General features: G+C 47.9%; 1 protein-coding gene across 2 annotated transcripts in view; it reads left to right on the top strand.

The window, feature by feature from the left end:
* The window catches only part of ASTN2 (astrotactin 2), a 602,317-nt gene that overhangs the window by 111,359 nt on the left and 466,835 nt on the right, over positions 1–24,123 (top strand). The window contains exon 2 of one of the 2 annotated variants that reach the window (XM_073314893.2): positions 17,032–17,288. The exons of the other annotated variant lie outside the window; for it this stretch is intronic. Coding sequence (XP_073170994.1) covers positions 17,052–17,288 — 237 coding nt within the window. The 5' untranslated portion in view covers positions 17,032–17,051. The remainder of the gene's footprint in view (positions 1–17,031; positions 17,289–24,123) is intronic. 2 annotated transcript variants of the gene reach the window in all.

Here is a 24,123-nt window from a genome sequence, read left to right as displayed (position 1 = left end):
TCCATCGTCTACAGCCAAGCTCTGCGATACAACCGCATTTGCTCCAACCCCTCAGACAGAGACAAACACCTACAAGATCTCTGTCAAGCTTTCTTACAACTACAATACCCACCTGCGGAAGTAAAGAAACAGATTGATAGAGCCAGAAGAGTTCCCAGAAGTCACCTACTACAGGACAGGCCTAACAAAGAAAATAACAGAACGCCACTAGCCATCACCTTCAGCCCCCAACTAAAACCCCTCCAACGCATTATTAAGGATCTACAACCTATCCTGAAGGATGACCCAACACTCTCACAAATCTTGGGAGACAGGCCAGTCCTTGCCTACAGACAGCCCCGCAACCTGAAGCAAATACTCCCCAACAACCACATACCACACAACAGAACCACTAACCCAGGAACCTATCCTTGCAACAAAGCCCGTTGCCAACTGTGCCCACATACCTATTCAGGGGACACCATCACAGGGCCTAATAACATCAGCCACACTATCAGAGGCTCGTTCACCTGCACATCCACCAATGTGATATATGCCATCATGTGCCAGCAATGCCCCTCTGCCATGTACATTGGTCAAACTGGACAGTCTCTACGTAAAAGAATAAATGGACACAAATCAGATGTCAAGAATTATAACATTCATAAACCAGTCGGAGAACACTTCAATCTCTCTGGTCACGCAATCACCGACATGAAGGTCGCTATCTTACAACAAAAAACTTCAAATCCAGCGAGAAACTGCTGAATTGGAATTCATTTGCAAATTGGATACTATTAATTTAGGCTTAAATAGAGACTGGGAGTGGCTAAGTCATTATGCAAGGTAGCCTATTTCCCCTTGTTTTTTCCTACCCGCCCCCCCCCCCCCAGATGTTCTGGTTTAACTTGGATTTAAACGTGGAGAGTGGTCAGTTTGGATGAGCTATTACCAGCAGGAGAGTGAGTTTGTGTGTGTGGTTTTTGGGAGGGGGGTGAGGGGGTGAGAGAACCTGGATTTGTGCAGGAAATAGCCCAACTTGATTATCATGCACATTGTGTAAAGAGTTGTCACTTTGGATGGGCTATCACCAGCAGGAGAGTGAATTTGTGCGGGGGGGTGGAGGGTGAGAAAACCTGGATTTGTGCTGGAAATGGCCCAACCTGATGATCACTTTAGATAAGCTATTACCAGCAGGACAGTGGGGTGGGAGGAGGTATTGTTTCATATTCTCTGTGTGTATATAAAGTCTGCTGCAGTTTCCACGGTATGCATCCGATGAAGTGAGCTGTAGCTCACGAAAGCTCATGCTCAAATAAATTGGTTAGTCTCTAAGGTGCCACAAGTACTCCTTTTCTACTTGTTTCATAGTTTCCTAATTGTTCGTAGAATTTCAGATTCCGATCTTTTTCCGCTAACAATGGTATACTTAAAATGCTTATCTACAATGAAAAGGACAAACCCAGGGCCTCATGAACATCCTTACTGTAAACACAAACTCAAACACAGCAGGGATAAGCAAACAGCCCGTTCTATTTTATCAACCAACACCCTCTTCAAAAAGATTGAACTTCCTCAGGTCAAGACAGCTGACCTGCTTTGACCAGGCTGTATGCCTCCATCCGTATTGCAGTCTGAAAGGAATGGAGCTTGTGCTTCTAAGTCACATGGGTGCTGTTGTGAAGGTCTCTCTTTTATATTATTATATATGGCCTTCAGAGCCTAGCACAGGGCTTCTATTTTTTTTTAAATTGTCCTCTGTGAATAAGAAAGGTCATTAACTTCATTGTGTTGAAAGTCTAAAGGTATAATCCACTCCAACTACCTTGGTCTGCATACGACACTTGAAGCTGTGGCATGGGCCAGTCGGAGACAGGATATTGGGCTCGATGGACCATTGCTCTGACCTAGTCTGGTGGTGGTTCTTGTGCTCTTATGAGTCTGAGGCACCTAGATGCTTTTGAAAAACCCACTAGGTGCCTAAATACCTTTAAAAATCTGGCCCTAAATAATGTTAGTTGTTAACACAGGAACAATTTATTTTTTCTTTTGAAAAGACAAAGATTCTTTGCCATGAAGAGAAGCTGTTAATCATGATACAATTTTAGCTCTTGATGTTGCAACCACTTATGCACACACCAAACTTTAAGCACAGGAGAAATGGCACTGATTTGTCTATAGCAGTTTGGTAAAAATCAAATAAGGTTCGGTATTAGGAGGGGTGCGATATATTTGTGTGTGTAATTTAGTTCATTTTGAATTTTAACCCCAAATTGCAGTGTCACACACTTGCTAATTAGTCTTGCCTAACCTCACCCTAACTTACAGCAATGGCTTAAAAAACAAAAACAAACTATTTAAATCATCCCCCCTGTAAATCACTGCCTTGGTTTAGTCCCTTAAAGGGTTAAGAGCAGCTGCAAGCACCTTCCTCTCCTTAGAAGGCAGGAACGCTGGCTCTGCATAGTCTCAGGGCCAGCGTCCTTCTGCCTTTCTCTGTCCCAGCCTGGGGTGGGTAGGTTGTTTCATCTCCTCCCAGGAGACCGGCAGTCAAATATCCAATGGAGATGTGCACCCAGGGGCTGATGCCAAGGTGAAGAGCCACGCAATTCAGATCCTCAGGGAGAAGAGGATGAAGGCAAGTGCGTCATGCTGCAGCCTTCGATGAGACCAAGCGGGCACAGGTGCCGGAAGCAAGGCTGCCTCCAACAAGAATAAAGGGAGAAGCTTCTTGCCTAGGACCGGGGCAGCAGAGGAGGGGAGAGAGCTCTAAAGGAGCCATGCACGGGGCTTGCCTTGCCTTGCCTAGACACTTCCAAGCATGGTTCTGGCTTTTCATCTAATTGGTGTTTTTAAAGGAAAGGATCCCAGTCCCTCCTGGGTTCAGAAGGAAGCGGGGTGCTGTGCAGAAGCCCAAGGTGGCTGAGCAGGTGTTTATGCAAATAGGAAGCTCCTCTGTCTCTTCCTCCACACTTGGTCGGGACGGGAAGGGGGAGGGAAGGTCTTTGCAACAGGGAACCTGCCACTTGTGTAGCCTTTGGGGAGATACTAATCAGGGAAAGGAAGCAACCCGCACCTCGAACCAGAAGTCAGGGTCGGGGGGAGCGTATATCAGTGGCAGAGGAAGGAAGCACTTTTAAGACGAGATTTAAGCATTTCATTAATTTTCTGTCAAGGTGCCCCCCTGATAAATTGCAAACCACTGCTCCGTGTCTCCCCCGCACCCCCAAGCTGCCGGTTCCTCCAGGCTCCAAACAGAACCCAGAAGCCTCCAGGGAGCTGTTGAGGGAGGAGGGGCATGCTCAGCATGTCCCTTCAATGGATACCTTGCTGCACATAGCCACAGATCTCTTCCTCTTGGCTCAAACGGCTCTGTTTCTGCAGGAGGCTGGTTACGTGGTGCGCGAGGCAGGGAGGGGCATGCCCCGTGCTGCAAACACCATTATCACCTTTGTTCTCTGTGCTTTTTATTTTCCTCTAGGGCTCCTTTTTTTCAGTTTGTGCAGCTCAAGTCAAGCAGCTGTTCTCAACAAAATTACTAAACTCGCTGCTCTGGTGCTTCGGCACTTGGGTGTGTACGCAGCCTGGTACTATAGTGTGAGACGGGCTGGATTTCTGTGTCTGTCTGGCTTCTTGTACGACCCTCACCCGCTGTAGTAGCTGGACACATCACAGGTGAGTGGGTTTGTTCTCTCACCAGCCCTGCGAGGTAGGGAAACATTAGCCCCATGTTGCAGAAGGGGAACAGAGAGGCAGATTAAATGACTTGGCCAAGGTGAGCGAGACTGTGGCGGAGTTGGGAGTTGAACCCAGCCTCCTACATACAAGTACAATGCCTTAATCCCCAGGCCCACTTCTGTGTTAAGCCAGAAACTGTGTGTTTCAGATTAAGTAATATCACAGGATGGGCTGCTCCTTTTCCCACCAGTCATCTAGGATGTTGATCTAGTGGTTGGGAAACACACACCTGGAAATGGAAGCTTTAGGATTATTTGTGTTACAGTAGCACTTAGGAACCCCAGTACGAGATCAGGTCCTGGTTGTGTTAGGTGCTGCAGAGACACGCACGCAGAAAGCCCCTGCGCCAGGGCGTGTGCCATCAGGACACAACAGGTGAATAAAGCAGATGATGATGCAGGGATGAGAAATAGGTTGTAACACTATAAACCATTTTCCCACTAACCTCTGAAGTCTCTGCTCCCGCCTCGCTGCCACACCGTGCATGATGCCAGCGCGGTGTCGTTCTGCCTTATAATTGGCATAACCTTCTCAGTCTGAGTAGCTTGTGTTGGGGGATGAGCATCCCAACTTTATGGGCTAGTCACTTCTGGAACGGTGGAAAATCTGGAGTTCGGGGTGGATTTCTACCCCTTGTGTTATAATGCCACTTATCTAGCACCTTTCATTGCAGCATGCATTATTACAGCCTGGGTCCACTCCACCAGCTACTGCAGAGCATCCATTCTTGGGGCGGGGAGGTGATTCACAGCCCCACGGCAGTGCTAGGCAACTGGGTAGGATAGGAAATAAAACAGTTTTATTGACATTATGGTCTATTGCAAGAACCATGTGGCATAAATTGTAGGAGTTAGAATAGAGCTGAGTGAATAATCTGCTTTTTCAGTTCAGCTGGTGAACCACCAAAAAAAATGTTTTGAAACTGTTCTTGTGGCTTTTCTTGCTGAAATGAAGGCGGAAAACAAAGTATGGGGTCAAAGGGAATATTTTGAATGTTGATTTTCCAAAGGGAAACGTTCAGTTGAAATGTTTTGACAATTCAAAGAAACAAAGTTTTATTTAGCTGAAGCTGTTCCTGAATTTCCTGAATTTGCAAATAGCTTCAGTGCGTTTTCCAGTGAATTTACTATTCACCCCCCAAATTTTGCCCAGCTCCAGTAAAGCGTGCCACCAGCGACAGAGTGATATGTGCAAAGGGGACATGAAAATGGAATTGGAAAGTACAAGGAAAGCAAAGTTAATGCTGAAGAGCAAATTTCCGTGTGCCCACCTGTCTTCCGCCATACCACATGGCATGACTGTTCCACTGAGACCAACCCTGGATTGGCAGGAGGAACTGCAGATTAGAACGAAGGTGTTCTGGCAGGGCTCTCTGTGCCAGCAGCCTTGCATGGTGCTTGTCCCAGTCAGACCCTCAGCCCTTCATCCTTGCATTTGAATCTGAGACGGGGTCCTTAGCTCCATGATGGCATTACAGGGGCAGTAGGGGAGGCAGTCCTCTGAGTGTGTAATTTTACTCCCCCCTATGCTCTCCAGGCAGGCTTTCCCTTTCTTTATGCTATCTGGACTATTACATTAAATTGCCTTCAGCAATTGCCTGGCTGTCTCATTGATTTTATCGGGAGAGTCCATTGGTGAGGGAGCCCGAAGGTACTGCCGGGAATGTTAAAACAATAAACTTGTTTTGCACCTGGTCGCAACAGCCTGGAGAGACCACAGGGAGTTGGTGACTCAAAGGAGGGAAGGGGTAGGGGATGGGGTGCTGTCTGGGGGGGGGGGTGCACATTATACAGGAGGCCTAAACTGGCAGAGTCTAAACCCTTCAGGGCATGGGCACTGGAAAGACTGCAGTCGCTCGGGGGGGGGGGGGGGGGGAAGTGTCCCGTCTCCTTTCCCCCCTCCTCGATGGGAAGAAACTGAGGCACAGAAAGGCTAGTGGGAAACCTCGGGCGCCTGGCTACCCTGTGAGCCAGCATTGGAGGTCGAATTTAGACATTCCTGTCTCCCTGGGGTTGGTCCACTAGTCCACAGCTGAGTTTTTTGTGCAGCCGAGGCGCTCATCCTTCCTAACTCCCACAGCTGCAGCAACAAACTTCTCTGGGACCATATGGATATATATTCATCTCTCACGCTCTTCCCCCTCAGGCAGAGCCCTTCCTCCATCAGGGAGCCAAGGCTCCTCCGAATGCAGAAGCAGCATGCGGGCCTGGCTTATTATGATTTAGATGTGTGTGTGTGTGTGTGTGTGTGTAGGAATTCAGTCCAGTGGCTTCCAGCCAGCATGCAAAGAACTCATCCTTCTGTGAAGATCTCATCTTTCTATCCCACCTGCGCATCCTCCTCCCCGTGCATTTGGATACATATGTATTGTCCATGCGGGCAAATTCAATTTTCTCCTTTCCTTCCCTCCGCACAATACGAAATTAAGGATTAAGGTGGCTCTGTCCCTGTCGTGACCCTTGGCAAGGATTTGTTTGTCTTGGGCATGGTTCATCAGAAGGACTTTGCTCCCCAGTGCGTAGTGTGTAATTAACATTTCTCCTTGCAGCTCACCTAATTTCCCTCTCTCTATTTGCCTGGCAGGCAGAGGGAATTTGTCTCGGATGCACCACATTGAGACGGGAGCTCTGAGGCTACGACTATGCAGCAAAGAAAAACCCGGGCTGGCCCGTGCCAGCTGACCCAGGCTCTTAGGGGTCTTGCCCGGCTCCTGAGCTCCTGGCCGGGGAGGCTCGCCCCCGGCCCCTCCCTTGCTGTTCCCTCTCCCCCGCAGCCTCAGTGCACTGCGCCAGCAACGCTCTGGCCCGGAGGGCGTTCAGGGAGCAGGGGGCGGTTGGATGGGGCAGAGGTTCGGGGGCGGGGGGGCGGCAGTTAGGGAATGGGGAGCGGGGAGCTGGATAGGCGTGGGAGTCATGGGGGACCTGTTAGGGGGCAGGGGTGTGGATAGGGGTCGGGGCAGTCGGGACAGGGAGCATGGGGGTTGGATAGGGGTTGGGGTCCCGGGGGGTGGTTAGGGGCTGGGGTCCTGGGAGGGGGTGGTCAGGGGACAAGGATCAGTGGGGGTTGGATGGGTTCTGAGGGGGGCAGTCAGGGCGGGAAGTGGGAGGGGGTGGATAGGGAGTGGGGGCCAGGCTGATTGGGGAGGCACAGCCTTCCTTACCCGGCCCTCCATGTAGTTTAGCAACCCCAATATGGCCCTTGGGCCAAAAAGTTTGCCTACCCTTGATCTAGTCCCTTGAGGGGAACAGTATAGAACTAAGTCTCCTTTGTTCCCATCAGGGGACAGCTCACTGGCTGATGTCCAGGACTGCATGAGAATGGGGAGTACATTTCCCTTCCCTCCCTTCCCAAGCAGGGACCGTTCCCTCCAGCTTCGAGTTGGGGAGTGCACGGGTTGGTTCTGATGGCAGGCAGTCTGCAGGGAGCTAGGCAGCCACGCCGATGCGACTGCTCTTCCACATCCTTAACCTTTCGGAAATGAGGATTCTGCATTGCATGGCACCATCACAGGAAGTTTAATCTGGTCCCGGAGCTTGGTGTCAAACCCTCTCAAGGAGCCAGGCGCATTCTGGATGCTCCTTGTCTGTGACTCCATTTATGGTAATAAGTGGTGGGCAGGGAGAGACGTGCTGGCAGCTCAAAGAACGGCTTTCTGGGCAGGGTCTGAAGAGCCTTCGACATACAGATTAACCCAGAGACTGTGTCCTGGGACAGTCCATTACCACCGTGCGATCACTTCGCACAAGCTTTCTTCTCCTTTGCTGCTTCTGCGGTGCATTAGTAATGCAGAAGCAAGAGTGTTGAGGAGGCAAGAGAGGGAGATGAATCAAACAGCCACAGCGAGAGAGTAGCCACTAATAAACGGAGGACATTAGGGCCTTGAAAAACTGAAGAAGCCTTGTTAGTAAACTTCAGGGAAGAGCACCAAAATACCCCCAGCAAGCATCTTCTCAGAACTACCTAAATTGCCTCTAGTAATGTCTGAGGAAATAGTTAGTTTGTTTGTTTGCATTGATCCCAGCTGAGATCAGGGCCTCATTTTGTGAGATGCTGCATGTACACACATGGAGGCTTTGTATACACTACCACTGTTGTGGGTAAAACTTCTGTTGGTGTGGGGTGTGAAAAAACCCTCTCCTGCCGGCAAAGAACGGATACACGAGAGACCTTCTAGCTGCAGTGGTTCAGCAGTGCCGCTGTAAGGTCTGTCGTAGACATTGCCTGAGAGAGACAGTCCCTGCCCTGCAGTGTTTGCAGTCCAAATAGCCAAGAGGGTCTAAGGTGTGGATCATTATTATCCCCATTTTACAGATGAGGAGCAGAGGCCCAGAGGTGAAGGGACTTGCCCATGGTCCCCCGGGAATCCTGTGCCAGGGATAGAAGCCACAAAGGAATTCAGTTCTCACCTTCCCCCAGCATTCTAGATGTGCCCTCTGAAATATTCAGTGTGGCTACGGTGGAGTTCTGTAATAAACGTACGTGGGTCAGATAACACAGCTTGATAGTTAGATGCATGGAAAATTAAACACCCTGCCGCTGGTTATGATGGGGTTCCGGTTATCATTCATTTCCCTCTCTTTTCTGCTTGCTCTCTCATCATTCTCTTATTACCCTTTCTCCCTCTCTCCTGCTTGCCTATCACTTGCTTTGATCTCTCCCTCTCTGTTATTACACACTTCCCTTCCCCTCTGCTATGGCTTCCAATTCCATTTGTATCCCAGCTGGGTCGGCCTCCTTGTAACAATGGCCCTCCGCACCACTGCTGCTTTAGCAGGGGGAAGAAAGGGGTGGGAATGGGGGTGAATGCGAGGTAGGTAACCAGGGGAAAAGATCTCAGTCTAGCTCAAAAGCTGCCTCACGGTCCAATCACAGCCTGTTGCTGAGCCATGTGGCAGCCTGCACCGAGTGGCTTAATTCACTCCAGGAAGATTATTCACAGATGCTGCAATTACATTGACAATATTGTTTCAAAAATGGCCAGCGGCATCAAAACGGGCATGGGGGGGCTTATGAGCCTGTTGTTATCCATTTACCCAGATATCCCGGCTAATCCGCTTTAAGATGGCGAGAGTTCATTCGCTTTGTTCGGCACGCCGGGCACGTCTAATTGAAATGAATTCTCTCCCATTTCTGAACGGATGGGTCCTCTGCCACCTGGGTCCTCTGCCACCGTTAACGACAGAGCGGGGGATGGGCCACATCGCCTAGATTTCCTATCACAGATTGTCACAGCATGGTGCAGCTGGGCTGAAGTGAGCCGGTGCCCTTGATTTCTCTCTCCATCAGGGATGGAGCTCTTCTTTCTCCATGCGTGCGCCGGTGGCCTGTTGGGATCCTGTACAAGCCCTCTGCTTTTAGAAAGGTAAAATCCCAAATGATTTCAGCCCCTCCAAACGTACAGAGCAGCCTCAGTCATGGGACTTGCCAGAGCATCTGGGGGAGGGAGTGTTAATAGAGCATCAGCCCTGCAGCCTGCCTCCTCTCCCAGGCAGTCCATTATAATCCCTAATTTACATATGAGGAAAACAGAAGGCAGAGAGGTGACATGAGTACAGAGCTGGGGAGAGGAGAGCACAGGCCATCCTGGCTGGTACTCCCAGGCATTGCCTATATTAAGAATGCCGCCCCCCCCCCCCCCCCGATAAGTGTAGGTGAGCCTAGTGCAGACAGGCTAAACCATTAAACGCCCTAATTTGCCCCAGTGCTGCTTGCCCCAGTTTCAAGCAGGGCTAAGCCTCCCAGGTGCAGACGGTAGCCTGGCCTGTCTGCGCTAGGGTACGTGCTGATGCAGCGATGCTGGGGACTGGACGCCGAGGGCTACGAGTGGGGCAAATCGCTAGTGTTAACAGAGAGCACCCCCGCCCCAGTGCAGCGGCACTGTCAGTCAATCCCTGAAGCAGTGCATCGAAAAATAGTCCACGGAAAGCTATTGGGTATCTCTGCCTGAGGCTCTGGGCGGAGCCCGGTGTCGCAGTCTCCCATAGCCCTCTACAGAGGTGAAGGGTTTGTACAGCTTAATTTGCTGGCATTGATAAAGTGCCCAAAGCCCATGGATGGCAGGTGCAAGGGGAAGGTGCCCCTCTGGCCCAGGCACCATCCCTGCCCGAGCAAACTCTGCGCTGTGGAGCACTCTTGTGTGTGCCAGGTGGTCATGCCGGAAGCCACCCCCCCACTCCGTCAGGGCGTGCCGATCTCCCCGAGTGGCTACTGAATTTCTGCCCGCTCCACCTGGTGAGATTTCCACCGCTGCTGCCCGGCTCCCAAGTGAAACATCCCCCGGCACAGCCTACGATCCCTGCGGGGATGGTGCCTGTTGGGAACATCTGCTCCCTCCCTCGGCCCCTGCATGGTGAGAGTGATTTCAGCGGGGGACGTTTGTGGCCATGTAGGTGGCATCGCTTCACCGTAGCTCTGTGCCCATTGCGGGGAGCTGGGGGGAGGCATTGCCCTTCCATTGCCAGGAAAGTGCCAGGGAGCAGCGGTGCAGAGGTGGGTGATAAAAGCCCATCTTGGCATGAGGCAGGGTAGGAGCCAGACTCCGAAGTGGGAGGTCGCGGAGAGGGGAGGAGTACGGACTGAGCAACAAAGGTGGGGCTGGGAGAGTCGCCAGGGAATGCCAGAGTGTTCAGGAGAAGCCTGGCAGAGTGCGTTTGCACCGTGGCTTCCCTTTGAAAGCAGATGATGTGTCGAGAATTTCTAGTGGCTCTTTTAGAAGGATACAGCTTTATTTTTGGTTCTGTAATCACTTGTTTACTTTTGCTGCCCGGTAAGGTTCTTCCGGGACTTAGTGACTCGCCAGCTAATGAAAGTGATGGAGTCTGTGTTAGCGATGGGAAGGAAGAGCCTGCGATTGGAGGAGGTCAGGGCTTAGTGCAGGAGAAGTAGACTAGAAGGTATAAATTGGGTCGCTGTATTGGACGCAGCGCTCCTCCCCCGCAGGCGAATGGAGGAGGATCTGGCTTGCCCGTTCACGGGTTGGATCAGGGAGGGCACAGAGTGTCTGTCCATGGCACGGTCCTGAAACCAGAGCCCATGCACACTGAGATCCCTGATCCCAAGCCAGTGTAACACAGAGGTGGAAGGGAAAGTGTCCTACGTCTGTCTGTGAGCGCGAAGCTCAGAGCTGATGCCCATGGAGGAGAAATGCAGCAGTTTGCAAAACTCTTGCATGTTAACAGGGTTTGGGTTATGGGTTTTTTTAAAGCCTGGCTCTAAGCCCTCAGCATGCGTGGCGGGACATGTGTGTCCCCAGCCAGCTCCTTGTAATTAAAGCTGTCTCCTCTTCGTTAGAACGCCTTGTAATTAGAGCTAGGCGTGATGCCTAACTTTAACTTCAGAGGCTCAAAAGTGAAAACTTGAAGCCCTCTCCCCTGGGAAGACGAAATGTTACTCCGGAGGGCGTTTTGCACCCAAAACCTGCACATTCTGTGCACAATATTTTAAAATTCTGCAAAATTCTGCTAGTTCTCTTTGTCAAACAAATGTGGAGCAGCACTGGGGAGCGCAGGCCACTGGCTGCACAGAGGTGGGAGATCACTTTGCAGCTCCCCTGGGACACAGACTCAGCAGTGAGGCTGCACCCAATTCTGACATAATGCAAGGACCAGGCCTGCCCCAGAAACACCCCAGGGCCTTGCCCCTCCGTGTGGGCAGGCAGGCTCAGCATCCAAGTGTGGAGGGGCTTAGTGTGGGGGGATGCAGGTGTGGACTGAGAGGGTTCTGTGTGGGGCAATCTGAGCGAGGCTGAGCACGTGGTCTAGCCCCCGACCCAATGCCCTGGCCGGAGCGGGGCCGAGCCGCTTGGTGCGACTTGCGAGCCGATCCGGCCCGTGGGCCGCAGTTTGCCCGCCCCTGTGCTACCACCATACAAACAAATAGCAAGGTGGAATCCTGCTGGCCCATCGGTGCAGAAGATTGGCCACTAAAGCAATGCAAGGTGTTTGCTTTCCAGGTGTTCTCCTCACCCCCAATATCAGGCAATGGGGTGTAGTGGTTTCCCCTGGCTCCCATTGCTCTGCTAGCTCAGATCTCATTCCTTTGGTAATAAGATCGCTGGGTCAGTCCCTGTTAGAACATTTAGAAACAAGCAAACAAAACTACAGCAGGGTCATTTCAGACTCTTTATAGTTCCAGTTTTCGATCAATACAGCAAGAGGTCTAGGAGCACGGGTTACAATTTTTCAGTGAGATGGTTTAGCCTTGAGTATACAGCTAGCGCACTGACAGGTGTGCTGCAGAACAAAGAGTCTTAAGATGGGTAAACAGTAACCCCAGATCTGGTACATCAGGAGAAAAAAACCCTTTCTTGCAGAAATCCTCATCCACATTGCAACACTGAGCTTCTGTAACATTTTGGAGACCTTTGATGTGGGCTTGGATAATGGGGACTGTTCCATTCACAGGTCTCAAGTCAGCAAAGTCCTTAAACATGCTTAACCTGAAGGTCCATCCTTATTCACTAAGGCCTGGTCTACGCTAGAAAATTACATTGCTCAGGGGTATAAAAAATTCACATCCCTGAGCGGTGTAGCTAAGATGACCTAAGTCCCTGTGTAGACGGTGCTGGATTGATGGAAGAATTCTTCTATCAACCTAGCTACCACCTCTATGAGAGGTGGATTACCTATGTCAGTGGGAGAATCCCTCCTGTTGGCTTAGGTAGTGTCTACACTGAAATGTTATAGCACTTAATAAACATATGCTTAAGTCCCACTGAAGACAATGGAAGTTAACATTAACTGAAGTTCTCTGTAGACCTTCGTCTCCCGCTGGAAATATACTGGATGCTATTTTATTTTTTGGGCAGTGGTGAAGGGATCATGAACCTAGGAAACACTCTCCCACCCCAGAAGGGGCTACAACTTGGCACGCTAAGCACATACTTTGCAAAGTGCTTTCAGATGCTCTGAGGAATGTGGGAGCGTTGGTAATATTTTTGATTCCTATGCATGCCTCACTTTCCCTCTGAGCTTTGCATTGCAGAGCGAATGGAGAAGGAGTTTCTCATGTAGCAGCCTGGTGGGAGATCATGGTCGCTAGCCAACTGAATACAGTCTACACATGTGAATGGAGTGACGGTGTCTTTTGCTCCCTTCTCTGCAGGGAGGCAGAGCAAAGGCCCTGAGTGGAGAACAAAGAAGGGTGACAGGTGGTTGTGCTCACAGACAGCTGAGCTCCCCAGAGGGACAGCACACACAGGCTGGGACTGAAGAGAAGGGGACAGAGACTTTCCGATTCCAGACGCCAGGTGTCTAATAAATTGTCACCATGTGAAAAGGCTGCCTGGTGTCACTGCAGATGCTCACTGAGAGCATTGCACCCGGAAGGGGTAAAGCACAAACCTCCAGCAGGAGTCTGGCGTGGCTGGAGTTGCTGCAGGGAATCTCAGAGACGGAAGGGGACTGCTGGCACTAGTATGCCCCAGTTTTGACATCATGGAGGCCTTGGGCCTGCCCCTGTGGAACCGTGTGGACCCTCAGGGTCTGGCACACTGAAGGGGTGACTCCCAAGAGATTGCTTCCCGGCCAGGGCATAGATCATACCCTGTGGATCTGTGACAGATGCAAAGGGAAATCTCCTCACAGAGCTCTGATTCTTAGTATTCTGCTCCAAGTGCCCCCCGCCCCTTTGGAAAGCAGTGACGGTAGTAAAAGTTAAACGGCAGCTTCTGCTGTTACTTTACAGAACGCTCATTATACTGAAATATTTGCACTTAAAAAACCTGCCTAAACATATTTACACAATCGGCTGGATCGGTCCCAAGGCAGTTGCCAGCTATTGGCTCAGTAATAAACCTTTTAAAAAAACAACAACAACAACAACAAAAAAAAGAAAGCTTTCCCTTCCCTTGATTTCCTAGGAGCACAATTACACCTTCCCATCAGCTCCCGGCTCCATAAATTGTTTTGAATGTCCAGAAATACATTTAAAAAATCCTATTCAACACACTCTCTTTTTCTCTCTCTCATGCCTTTTATTTACATGTATATAAGAGAGCAATATGGTAATCTGCATGCTTCCTGTGCCATCAGATATCGCTTAGGGTACAAAACAAGGCTCTGCCATCCCTGTCTGTCTTGGGCTGCTCTGCATGTCCCCTGTGTTGTGAAGTCCCATAAATTTTCCCTCTGAGTCTTGTTTTCTGGGGGTTGTTTCATTCGGCCCCTTTTGCATGTCCCTCCAGCTGCCCAATGGCACCTCTCCCGTGGCAGCTGCTGCTTCTTCACGCAGGCCTCAAATATTTCCATCTTCTTTGCTGAATTACTTTAGAGAGAAGGGCTGTTGAACTGTCTGATGAACCTTGGCATTTGACTACAAATGTATTCCATTTAATAATGAGTATTTTCCTAAGGCATTTGCTTTTGAAGGCATTTAGTCGTCTGTCTGTCCCTTTGGTAGACTTCCAGTATCACAAATAATAATGACTAGGGCTGTCAATTAATTGTGATTAACTCGCACGATTAACTCAAAAAATAATAATCAAGATTAAAAAAAATTAATTGCGATTAATCGTGCTGTTAAGCAATAGAATACCAATTGAAATTTATTAAATTTTTTCGATGATTTTCTACATTTTCAAATATATTGATTTTAACTACTATACAGAATTCAAAGTGTACAGAGCTCACTTTATATTGTTTTTATTACAAATATTTGCACGGTAAAAGTGAGAAACAAAAGAAATAGTATTTTTCAATTAACCTCAGACAAGTACTGTAGTGCAATCTCTTTATCCTGAAAGTGTAACTTACAAATGCAGATTTCTTTTGTTACATAACTGCACTCAAAAACAAAACAATGTAAAACTTGAGAGCCTACAAGTCCACTCAGTCCTACTTCAGCCAATCGCTCAGACAGACAAGTTTGTTTACATTTACAGGAGATGCTGCTGCCTGCTTCTTATTTACAATGTCACCTGAAAGTGAGAACAGGTGTTTGCATGGCACTTTTGTAGCTGGCATTGCAAGGTATTTACGTGCCAGATATGCTAAACGTTCGTATGCCCCTTCATGCTTCAGCCACCATTCCAGAGGACATGCTTCCATGCTGATGATGCTTGTTAAAAAATAATGTGTTAATTAAATTGGTGACTGAACTCCTTGGGGGAGAACTTGTATGTCTTCGGCTCTGTTTTACCCGCGTTCTGCCATATATTTCGTGTTATAGGAGTCTCGGATGATGACCCAGCACATGTTCGTTTTAAGAACACTTGCACAGCAGATTTGACAAAACGCAAAGAAGATACCTAGTGAGATTTCTAAAAATAGCTACAGCACTCGATCCAAGGTTTAAGAATCAGAAGTGTCTTTGAAAATTTGAGAGGGACGAGGTGTGGAGAATGCTCTCAGAAGTCTTAAAAGAGCAACACTCAGATGCAGAAACTATAGAACCCGAACCATCAAAAAAGAAAATCAACCTTCTGCTGGTGGCATCTGACTCAGATGATGAAAATGAACATGCATCAGTCCGCTCTTCTATGGATCGTTGTCGAGCAGAATCCATTATCAGCAAGGACGCATGTCCTCTGGAATGGTGGTTGAAGCATGAAGGGACATATGAATCTTTAGCACATCTGGCACATAAATATCTTGCGACCCCGGCTAAAACAGTGTCATTCGAATGCCTGTTCTCACTTTTGGGTGACATTGTAAACAAGAATCGGGTAGCATTATCTCCTGTAAACTGAAACCAAATTTGGTTGTCTGAGCGATTGGCTGAAGTAAGACTGAGTGGACTTGTAGCCTCTAAAGTTTTCCAGTGTTTTATTTTTGAATGCAGTTATTTTTTGTACATAATTCTGCATTTGTAAGTTCAACTTTCATGATAAAGGGATTGCACTACAGTACTTGTATGAGGTGAATTGAAAAATTCTTTTGTTTTTTACAGTGCAAATATTTGTAATCAATAATAAATATAAAGTGAGAACTGTACACTTTGTATTCTGTGTTGTAATTAAAATCAATATATTTGAAACTGTAGAAAACATCCAAAAATATTTAAAGAAATGGTATTCCATGATTGTTTAACAGCACGATTAATCACATAATTAATTTTTTTAATTGCTTGACAGTCCTAATAATTAACTTGTGGTTCTTCACTCTGATTCTTTCTCCTTATGCTTTGCAAAGTTCATTTCCCTTTCTTACCACTTCTTCCGGGCAGCTGTCCGAAAACCAGCAGCTCTGAGAAATGCATTGGCTAATTGAGCAGAAAGCAGGATGTTCTAACATGTCGTCCAAGGGCTGGAGGCACAATCTGAATTGTGTTTATGTTCCTTCATCTGGAGATATGTGGTTTTTATTAGATTTTTTTTGTATTATTTATATGTGGAATATACAGTGGGAACAGCATTAATTTGCACTAATGAGCAGGCGATCCGAGAATCCACTGGGGTTTTTGTAAATTAACAAGGAAGCGAATAAACACAATTATGAAAAAAAAACAAACAGGCAATTGTTTTTCAACAGCAAATGTACTTTGTTCCCTGATCTGACTTGTGTTTAGTTTTAATTATTTATGATACTTCATAGTTTGCTACTTAATGTTGTGTAATATATTTTGTACAAAGTAATGAAGTCAGAGTAACTTGAGACCTTGCTTCAACATCTGTTAAAACTTTATCGGGAAGAAGAGAGAAGCTTCTGGGTTTTGTCAGTGTGAATTATGGGGTACGTGAATTAGCAGGGTTCTGCTGTAATTATTATTATGTTTTCTCATTAGCATTAAGGTCACTCTCCTGTAGGCCCCAGCTGAGATCTTGGGCCCATAGTGCTGAGACAGTCCCCGAAGAACTTAGTCTAATTAGGCAAGACAAACCAAGGATGGGAGACGGGAAGGACTGGGTTCCTCATTTTAGAGATGGGGGATTGCGGTACAAAGATGAAGTGACTCACCCAAGGTGTCCCAGGGAGTGTGTGGTAGAGCTGGGAGTCAAAGCTCTGGCTCCTGCATTCCAGTGCAGTGCCTGTAAGAAGATTGTATTTCTCAAAGAAGCTGTGTGTTTTCATTCCTTGGTCAGTCAGTTTACCCTGTGTGCTTTCCCCCCTCTGGTAGTACCACCCCTGCCACATTCATTGGAACAGTAATACTCGCTTGGAGCCAGTTTACCCAGGGTGGTGGCTGATTGTTCCCAGGTAGAGAGGCTCTAGCTTAACCAGAAGTTATGGGCTTAGTGGAGGAACCACTGGGTGACGTCCTGTGGCCTGTCTTGTGCAGGAGTTGGGACTAGCTGATCGTAATGGTGTCTTTGGGTCATGAAAGCTACCACTTCACGGCAGCGCCCTGTTGGCAATAGTTTGTGCTTCCTCCTAGCAGTGCCTGCCTGGGCTCCAACAATGGAGAGCGTCCTTCAGTGCCTGGACATGAGCTGTTTGGACTTCCAGCAATGCCCCAGCAGCGGTATCTGGGGCGTCAGAGGGCGTGATTCCCTTTGGGAGAGACCGTGGTTGAAGGAGTTCCTTTCGGGGACTAAGGAGAAGCCCTTTCTGTGCACCACGGAGGCCACCACCACCTTCCTCCCGAGCAGCATCGAAGGAACATTCAGGGGGCTCTCTGCCGTGAGCTGGGTGAAGGTGTGTGGAGTCATAATGGAGCTCTGGGATGGTAGTTAGTATCCAGGACAGCTGCTTGGTGGGAGGAAGATGATGGAGGTCCTTTCATCAAAAGGACCATCCGTCTGGCGTAGAGGGAACAATCCTCTGTGGAAAGGCTGGTTTGGGGGATCCTTGCCAAGCTCTTGTTGCCCTGAAGAGCTTCGGTGATGAAAGCCTAAAAATCCCAATCCCTGGAGCTTTTCATTCCCCAGCTCTCTCCCCTGTTTGTTTTCAAGTTGCTTGGGGCCATGCCAAGCCTCTTCAGCCATCCTAGTTATCGCTGAGCAGATACCTGGTTGCCTGTTTATTAGATGAAAGTTACTGATTTGTACCAGTTCTTGTTTGTCTGGGTTGGTGGAAAAGCATGGGAGGTAGGGCAGGGCAGGATGCCATAAATGTCTTAGAAGCAGCTCCAACAGCCTTTCAACATGTTTATTGTCTGAACTAGGTTTCATTTGCTTGGGTCAGAGGGCAGCTAGGGGAAGTGAATGTGGTTACTGTGCTGTGACCCAGTTTAATGTGTCTCTCAGAACCAAGTACAGGAAATCCGCCACTGAGAGTTCATTCATGCAATCTGCTGCCTGCTTTTCAGAGTAGCAGTAGACTTTGGTAAGTAGTCCCCTGCAAACATTATTATTATTATTATTATTATTATTATTTTATTTTAGAGCCAGAGAGGCAGGCAACATTAACGCTCCCTTTTGCAAAGAATAGCTGGGAAGGGACACTGAATTAGCTGCTTTTCTTCCAACTGTAGGACACTGATGTTTTCCTGACTGTTGTCCAAAAGCCTCTTAAGAAGGGGGCCTGGCCATTGTGGGTTAGAACAGCAGGGTTCCTGTGCCTACTTTTTCAAGAGGCATTTTCATTTAAGCCCTTGTTTAAACAGTAATTTAAATATTAGCCGTGTTATTTGCATAGCCGTAGCACTTAGAGGCATCAGCTAGGTCAGGCACCGTTGTGTCAGGGGCTGTACAAGTGCGTAGTAAATGATGCTTTCAGATCTGTGCGGTGTAGAGGAGCTTTACTGTTGGTATCAGACTCTTTTCTATTACATTTCAATCTTTCAGTTCTTGACTTGAGAGGACTTCTTTTTTCTTACTTTGCTAGAAGTTTATTGATCGGTTTGAATGATCAGAGTAAGAAAAATCAGAGTGTGTGCCTAGACTGCACATTTCAGGTGCTTTTGGGGGGGGGGAAGGGCTTGGATAACTCAAGCTGCTTGAAAAAGCTTTGGTCTTATCCTGGACCTTGCACTCTGCTAGGCTGTCCACGTTTGGAAATGTGATCGTTAAACTGTGATAGCTAATGCATTTAAACTCCGAGTACCGATCGGGAAAATTGCAGTTTGTGCTAGCTGGTTCTGGTGAATCCTAGAGGGGAGCCAAGGGTTAACCCTAAACCGGCTGACCTGTTAAAAGCGAAGATGAACCCTGTCTAGGCTCAGATTTTAAAACACATTGGCTAGCAAGTTTTTAATAAAATCACCTTTTGTACCTAGCCCACCAAGGGCAAGTGATTTGAAGAAATGTAGCATAGAAATGGTTTGAACTGTTACCCTCCCAAGATGTGTAGCTCCAGTTAGTGGCGTGTTCTGTTTGTTCAGCAGCTGCTTTTCTTCCGATGCCTGCATATAGACTATCCCGGGGAGACCATTCCAATGAACATCACACTGTACGTTTGAATGGTACGGACTGTCTGATTGGCAGGCTCACCTTGCCATTTGTCCCCAGCAAAACAACATTCAATGTATTTTTTTTTTTAAATAAAACTATAGGGAAATGTGACTTTGTCTGAGATTTTTAATACAAATGGGTCTGGGATTTTAAAGTTTGTAGTTCCCACAGCAACTGTAACTGTTCTTGTACTTACGCTAGGCTTTCTAGGGCTGTGTATGCTATTAAATTTATGCGCTGTGTGCGTATGGGTGGGGTAGCGTATAGGCTAGATATCCATATGGCACACACATGGGGGCTGACTTAGTGTTACTGTGGGAGCCCTAATTCTTAAATTCCTGGGCCAGACTCTGCATGTGGCTGCACCAGTGTAAATCCATCTGCACCAGTAAACTTCAGTGCCAAATTTAGCCCCTTCCACTTATCTTCATGTTCCCAGCAGTAGAGCACTTGAGTATGTCACGGCTAAGGCAGTTTTGCAACCGTTTGTCGCCTCTGGGCAGGGGTAGATGAGAGCAGGATAAAAAAGAGGGTGTCCAGTCATCATGAGAGCTCAGACCCATCTGAGTGTCAGGAGAGCTATGGAGGAATACAGGAAATAATACGCTTCTGTCCAAAGCCCCAGTTCAGTAAACCGTCCCGATTGGGCAAAGCTTTGAAGCATGTGCTTAAGCCCTATTGACTTGAATGGAACTTAAGTACATGTGTAATGTTAAGTACATGCTGCAGTGGGCTTTGCTGACTCCGGGCTCAAAAGGGGATGTGGACATGTAGGTAGAACGTGCCCTATTAGTTGATTGATTTGCCTCTTATCGTGTTTCATTGGGGCGTTTTTTTTTGGAGAGGGATATGGTCTAGTGATCTGAGCTGCTGTTTGTTTTAAACCAGTTTTCTCTCTTTCACTGACTTACTCTCTGACCTTCTGATGCCTCGGTTTTCCTATCTGCCCAATGGGGATAACAATACTTGCCAGCCATGCAGTTCTAGTGTCTCTTTAGCTCATTGTGGCTCTGTGCTATGCAAGGATTACTATAACTATTTAACATGAGAGGCTAATGCTATCCACTGAAGACCACAAAAGCTGCATGCTATCAGTGAATACACTGCCAGCCAAGATGGGCAACGAATGTATCTTAGTGACACACAAGCAGAGCTAACTCTTGACATGTCCACCCTGAAATCCTTTAGGTACCGAGCTGATCGCTTCCCCTTACACCTAACTCTTCTCACTTCCTTCCCACCCACATCTCCAACATCGCCCATAAAAATCCTGCCCCATTGGCTGGCCTCCTCCCCCACAAACAGCCATGGTGAAAAGAAAGGCTTTATTTTGGATTCTTCTCTGCCACTGACTTCCTGTGTGGCCGTGAACAAGTCATTTAACCCAAGAACATAAGCATGGCTGTACTGGGTCAGACCAATGGTCTATCTAGCCCAGTATCTTGTCATCTGACAGTGGCTGGTACCAGCTGTTTCAGAGAGAATGAACAGAACAGGGCAACCTCTTGGCCTCAGTTTCTGCACTGACTTCATTTTTCTCAGATTCTCTACTATGGGGATGAAGACAATAACTTACCTTGCAGGGCGTGTGAGGTTTAATTAATGTTTGTAAATTCCTGGGAGCGCCTCAGCTGGAAGGTGCTACAGAAGGGGCAGAGTGTTGTTACCATTAGTGGCACAATGTGCTTTTCAAAGCCATTCCATACTGTTCAGAGATAATGTGGGTCAGCTGCAGTGGAGATCTGGGTGTAATTTAAGAAGGTGACTGTAGGAGAAGGAATGCTAGGATGGGCCTTTCGCCTGACCTAATAGTTCCTCTAGGGTTTGAAGGAGCTTGTGTAACAAATGTTGTATAGGGAAAAGTCCTCGGCCCAGGGGTGTGTGGAAACCACAGGATGCAAAGAAGGTCATGATACGTGGGAGCGTGTGTAAGAGAGAGAGCATTCTGCTGAGAGCAGTCTTATTTATCATCATTAGTGAGCTGAAGGAAGGAGCTAACAGCACATTAATTAAGATTTTCAGAAGAAATAGCATTGGGAGATGTCGCACAGAGGGAAGATGGAGCCATAACACAAAGGGATCTTGGGGAGGGGGCTAATGTGGGCAGGAAATAACAGATTGATGTTTGCTCTGGAGAAACGTGAACTCCTACAGTGTATCTGGGCAAAATAGTCTCTGACATGCATGGCAGTTTTCCTCCAAGCTACCACTCGGTGCAGCTCCATCAGACGTACCTGTGTTGGGAGCTTTGCTGCGGTGGTTTACCCCGCTCTGAGCAGGGTTAGATGATAGGGTGCTCGATGCCAGCAGTCCTGTCATCGGTACCTCTGGTGGAGCTGCATTGGTGCTAATGTGCTGATGGAAACTTGAAGAAAAATGCTGGTGTAAGCACGGCCTGAGGGAGGGAGAGATCTGAGAAGCAGGAGGCCTTAGGGATGAGAGCCGACAGTCAATCTCACACGGCCTTGCTGTTGTTCTTACTAATTACAGTGCCACCTAGGAGCCCCAGTCATGGCCAGGACCCCATTGTACTAGGCACTGTACAAACACAAACAAAAACACCCTTTCTGCCTCAAAGTGTTTACAACTGAAGACAAGAGACAGCAGATGGATCCAGACACATGGAGGACTAGAAGGAAACAATGAAACCACATTGGTCACTGTGATAGGAAGTGATCTCAGTACACCAGCATTGCCTAGTCTTTTTCAGCCATCTCGGCAAAGGAGGGGTTTTGAAGGAGGAGAACGAGGAGTTTTTGCAATGTGGTGTAGTGTCCAAACAAGCCGATACGATTTGCAGGTTGTGTATACAGAAGTACCACACCGCAGACCAGGGAGCTGATAGACCTCTTCTGTGGGCTTTGTCTACATAAAGCTTTGGTTGTGCTGTACCTCAAGCTAACTGGTTGCTAGTTAATGAACACTGTTGTAGATGCTCCCAAATGTCGGCATCTGGTTATGGTTTGCTCTAGGATTCAGCCTAGGACGAACTATGACCAGGAACAAATGTTTCCTGGAGCAAACATTTATGGAGTGTGAACACTGGAATTTACAGCCACGCGAGCTAGCTCTGATTAATCTGGCAATCCGTTAGCTCAAGTGACATCGAGTCCAGAAGCTTTAGTGCAGATGTAACGCACATGCACACAATGCAGCGCTTTGTTCTCCCGCCGTGGTGGCTGACACACAGATAGAAGTTGTTGAGTCTGCTGTAGTCCTAACTAAGAGGGCTGGCTGCTTTTAGGTCAGGTAGGAAAGCTCCATGTGTTAAGATCTAGAGGTGTGAGGTTCGATTTCCCTTTTAGTGATGTCCAATTCTGGACTTAGGGTATGCCTTCACTAGGTTTGTAGAATGGGTGGGGAAAGAATGAGTCTACACTACAAAGTTTTGCCAGCCTCGCTATGTTGGCTTGGAGTGTGGGGGAAAAAAATCCCCCTCCCTACCCCCCAGTAGACCTAGCTATGCTGGCCAAAACCCCCATGTAGTCACAACTGTGCCGCTTCTGTCCGCATGCCTGGGTGGGAGGTGTAGTTGTGCCAGCAGGAAACCTGTTAGTGTGCGCTGTATCTGTGCTAAGGGGCTCACGCCGGCATTGGCTCCGTAGTGTAGACAAGCCCCGCCTTTCCCCTGCAGCCCTCCGTCCAAGCACTGTCCACCTGGGAAAAGAATATTCACATGCTCCTGTCCCAAAGGTCCACTTCTCCGATAAAAATGGCAACCAGAATTCACTGTAGGTGAGACAACTTCAGGGGCAACCCTTACTCTTCCTTCTCCCTGAGCCTGGGCAGGGTTGAGAACCGAATGCCTTCAAGCCCAAGAGAAGGCAAGGCCTGGGCCCTGTATGAGAGGCCTGTGTCTATGACAATACCCAAGTTACAGTCTGGACTGATGGATGGTGGTGTCCCCTCAATTCCCCATCCTGGGGTGCCTTTTGCACTGCTTCGCTCTGAAAGCACCCACTCCTGGTCTGCTCACACCCAGCCTCCAGCATGTATATCATTCCCACCTAAACTGTATGAGTTGCTCTACCTCCTGACTTACACTAGGATACCAGCAATCTCCCAGTCCCAGACTTTCCCCCAGATATGTGCGTTTGTACTGCCCCGCACCCTCCTAGACAATACATGTTCTTCTAAAAACTGTCCTTTATTACTAGAGAATGATATATGTACAAACCTTGTTATCCCAAATGGAGTTTCCCTAACCCTTCAATCCAAACACACTGGTTTAGCTAAAACAACAAAAGAGATTTATTAACTACAGAAAGATACATTTTAAGTCATCACAAGTAATGAGGCACATAAGGTGGAATTGGTTATAAGGAAATAAAAGGTAAAACACAACTAACACCTGACTTAACAAGCTAAGTGACTACAAAGCAAAGGTCTCTCTCACCGCATGTTCCAGCAGTGTTACTGGCTAAACCTCTTTCAGGCGGGATCTCTCCCCCAGTCCAAAGCTGCTTCCTTTGTTCTTCAGGTGTTGACGAGGCTGTGAGTAGAGAGCCCGGGAGAGGTGATGGGGTGTCTGCCCTCTCCTCTTAAAGCCCTTTTTCTTGCACAAGACTTGTATCCAGCTGATGTTCAGGAGACCGAAAGTCTGTGTGGCCAGGGGCCTTAAACTGCTTCTTTGTCAAAATGTAGGGTTTTTTTGCCCACACCCTCTCGCCTGGGAAAGAGTGACCACTTAATCAGGTGGTGGTCTGTTTGATCTCATTGACTCTTGCCTGAAGAGTTGGCTGGCCTTTTCTCTCTGGGGAATTGTATGTGACTGCCCTCCAGAACACGTCTTGGTAATATCATATGGCAGAATTTTATATTTTTAACAATGTTGCCACACATTTTACCAGGACAATAACGATCAGCAAATCATGAGTTTTCAAATGATACCTTCCACAGTATGCTTTATACAGAATTAAACTTATTCTCGTAAAAGGGGTGAACATAGGGGTACAGACTGTCACAGTGCTGTATTTATACTACATAGGGTTGATCTAGACATGTTATAGGATATAGCAGAGGTTACCATGGTGTTTCTAACACTGGGTGTTAGCATTGAAGCACCTTGCTATTGGGAATCTGTCAGCTATCCCTGATAGGTGTACACCCAAATTCCATTGAGTGTACCATTGAGTGTT

The sequence above is a fragment of the Lepidochelys kempii genome, chromosome 16 (genome assembly GCF_965140285.1).
Source record: "Lepidochelys kempii isolate rLepKem1 chromosome 16, rLepKem1.hap1, whole genome shotgun sequence".
In the NCBI taxonomy this organism is placed as follows: Eukaryota; Metazoa; Chordata; order Testudines; family Cheloniidae; genus Lepidochelys; species Lepidochelys kempii.
The sequence above is the reverse complement of the archived record's forward strand: the minus strand, read 5'-3'. Positions and strand labels throughout refer to the sequence as shown.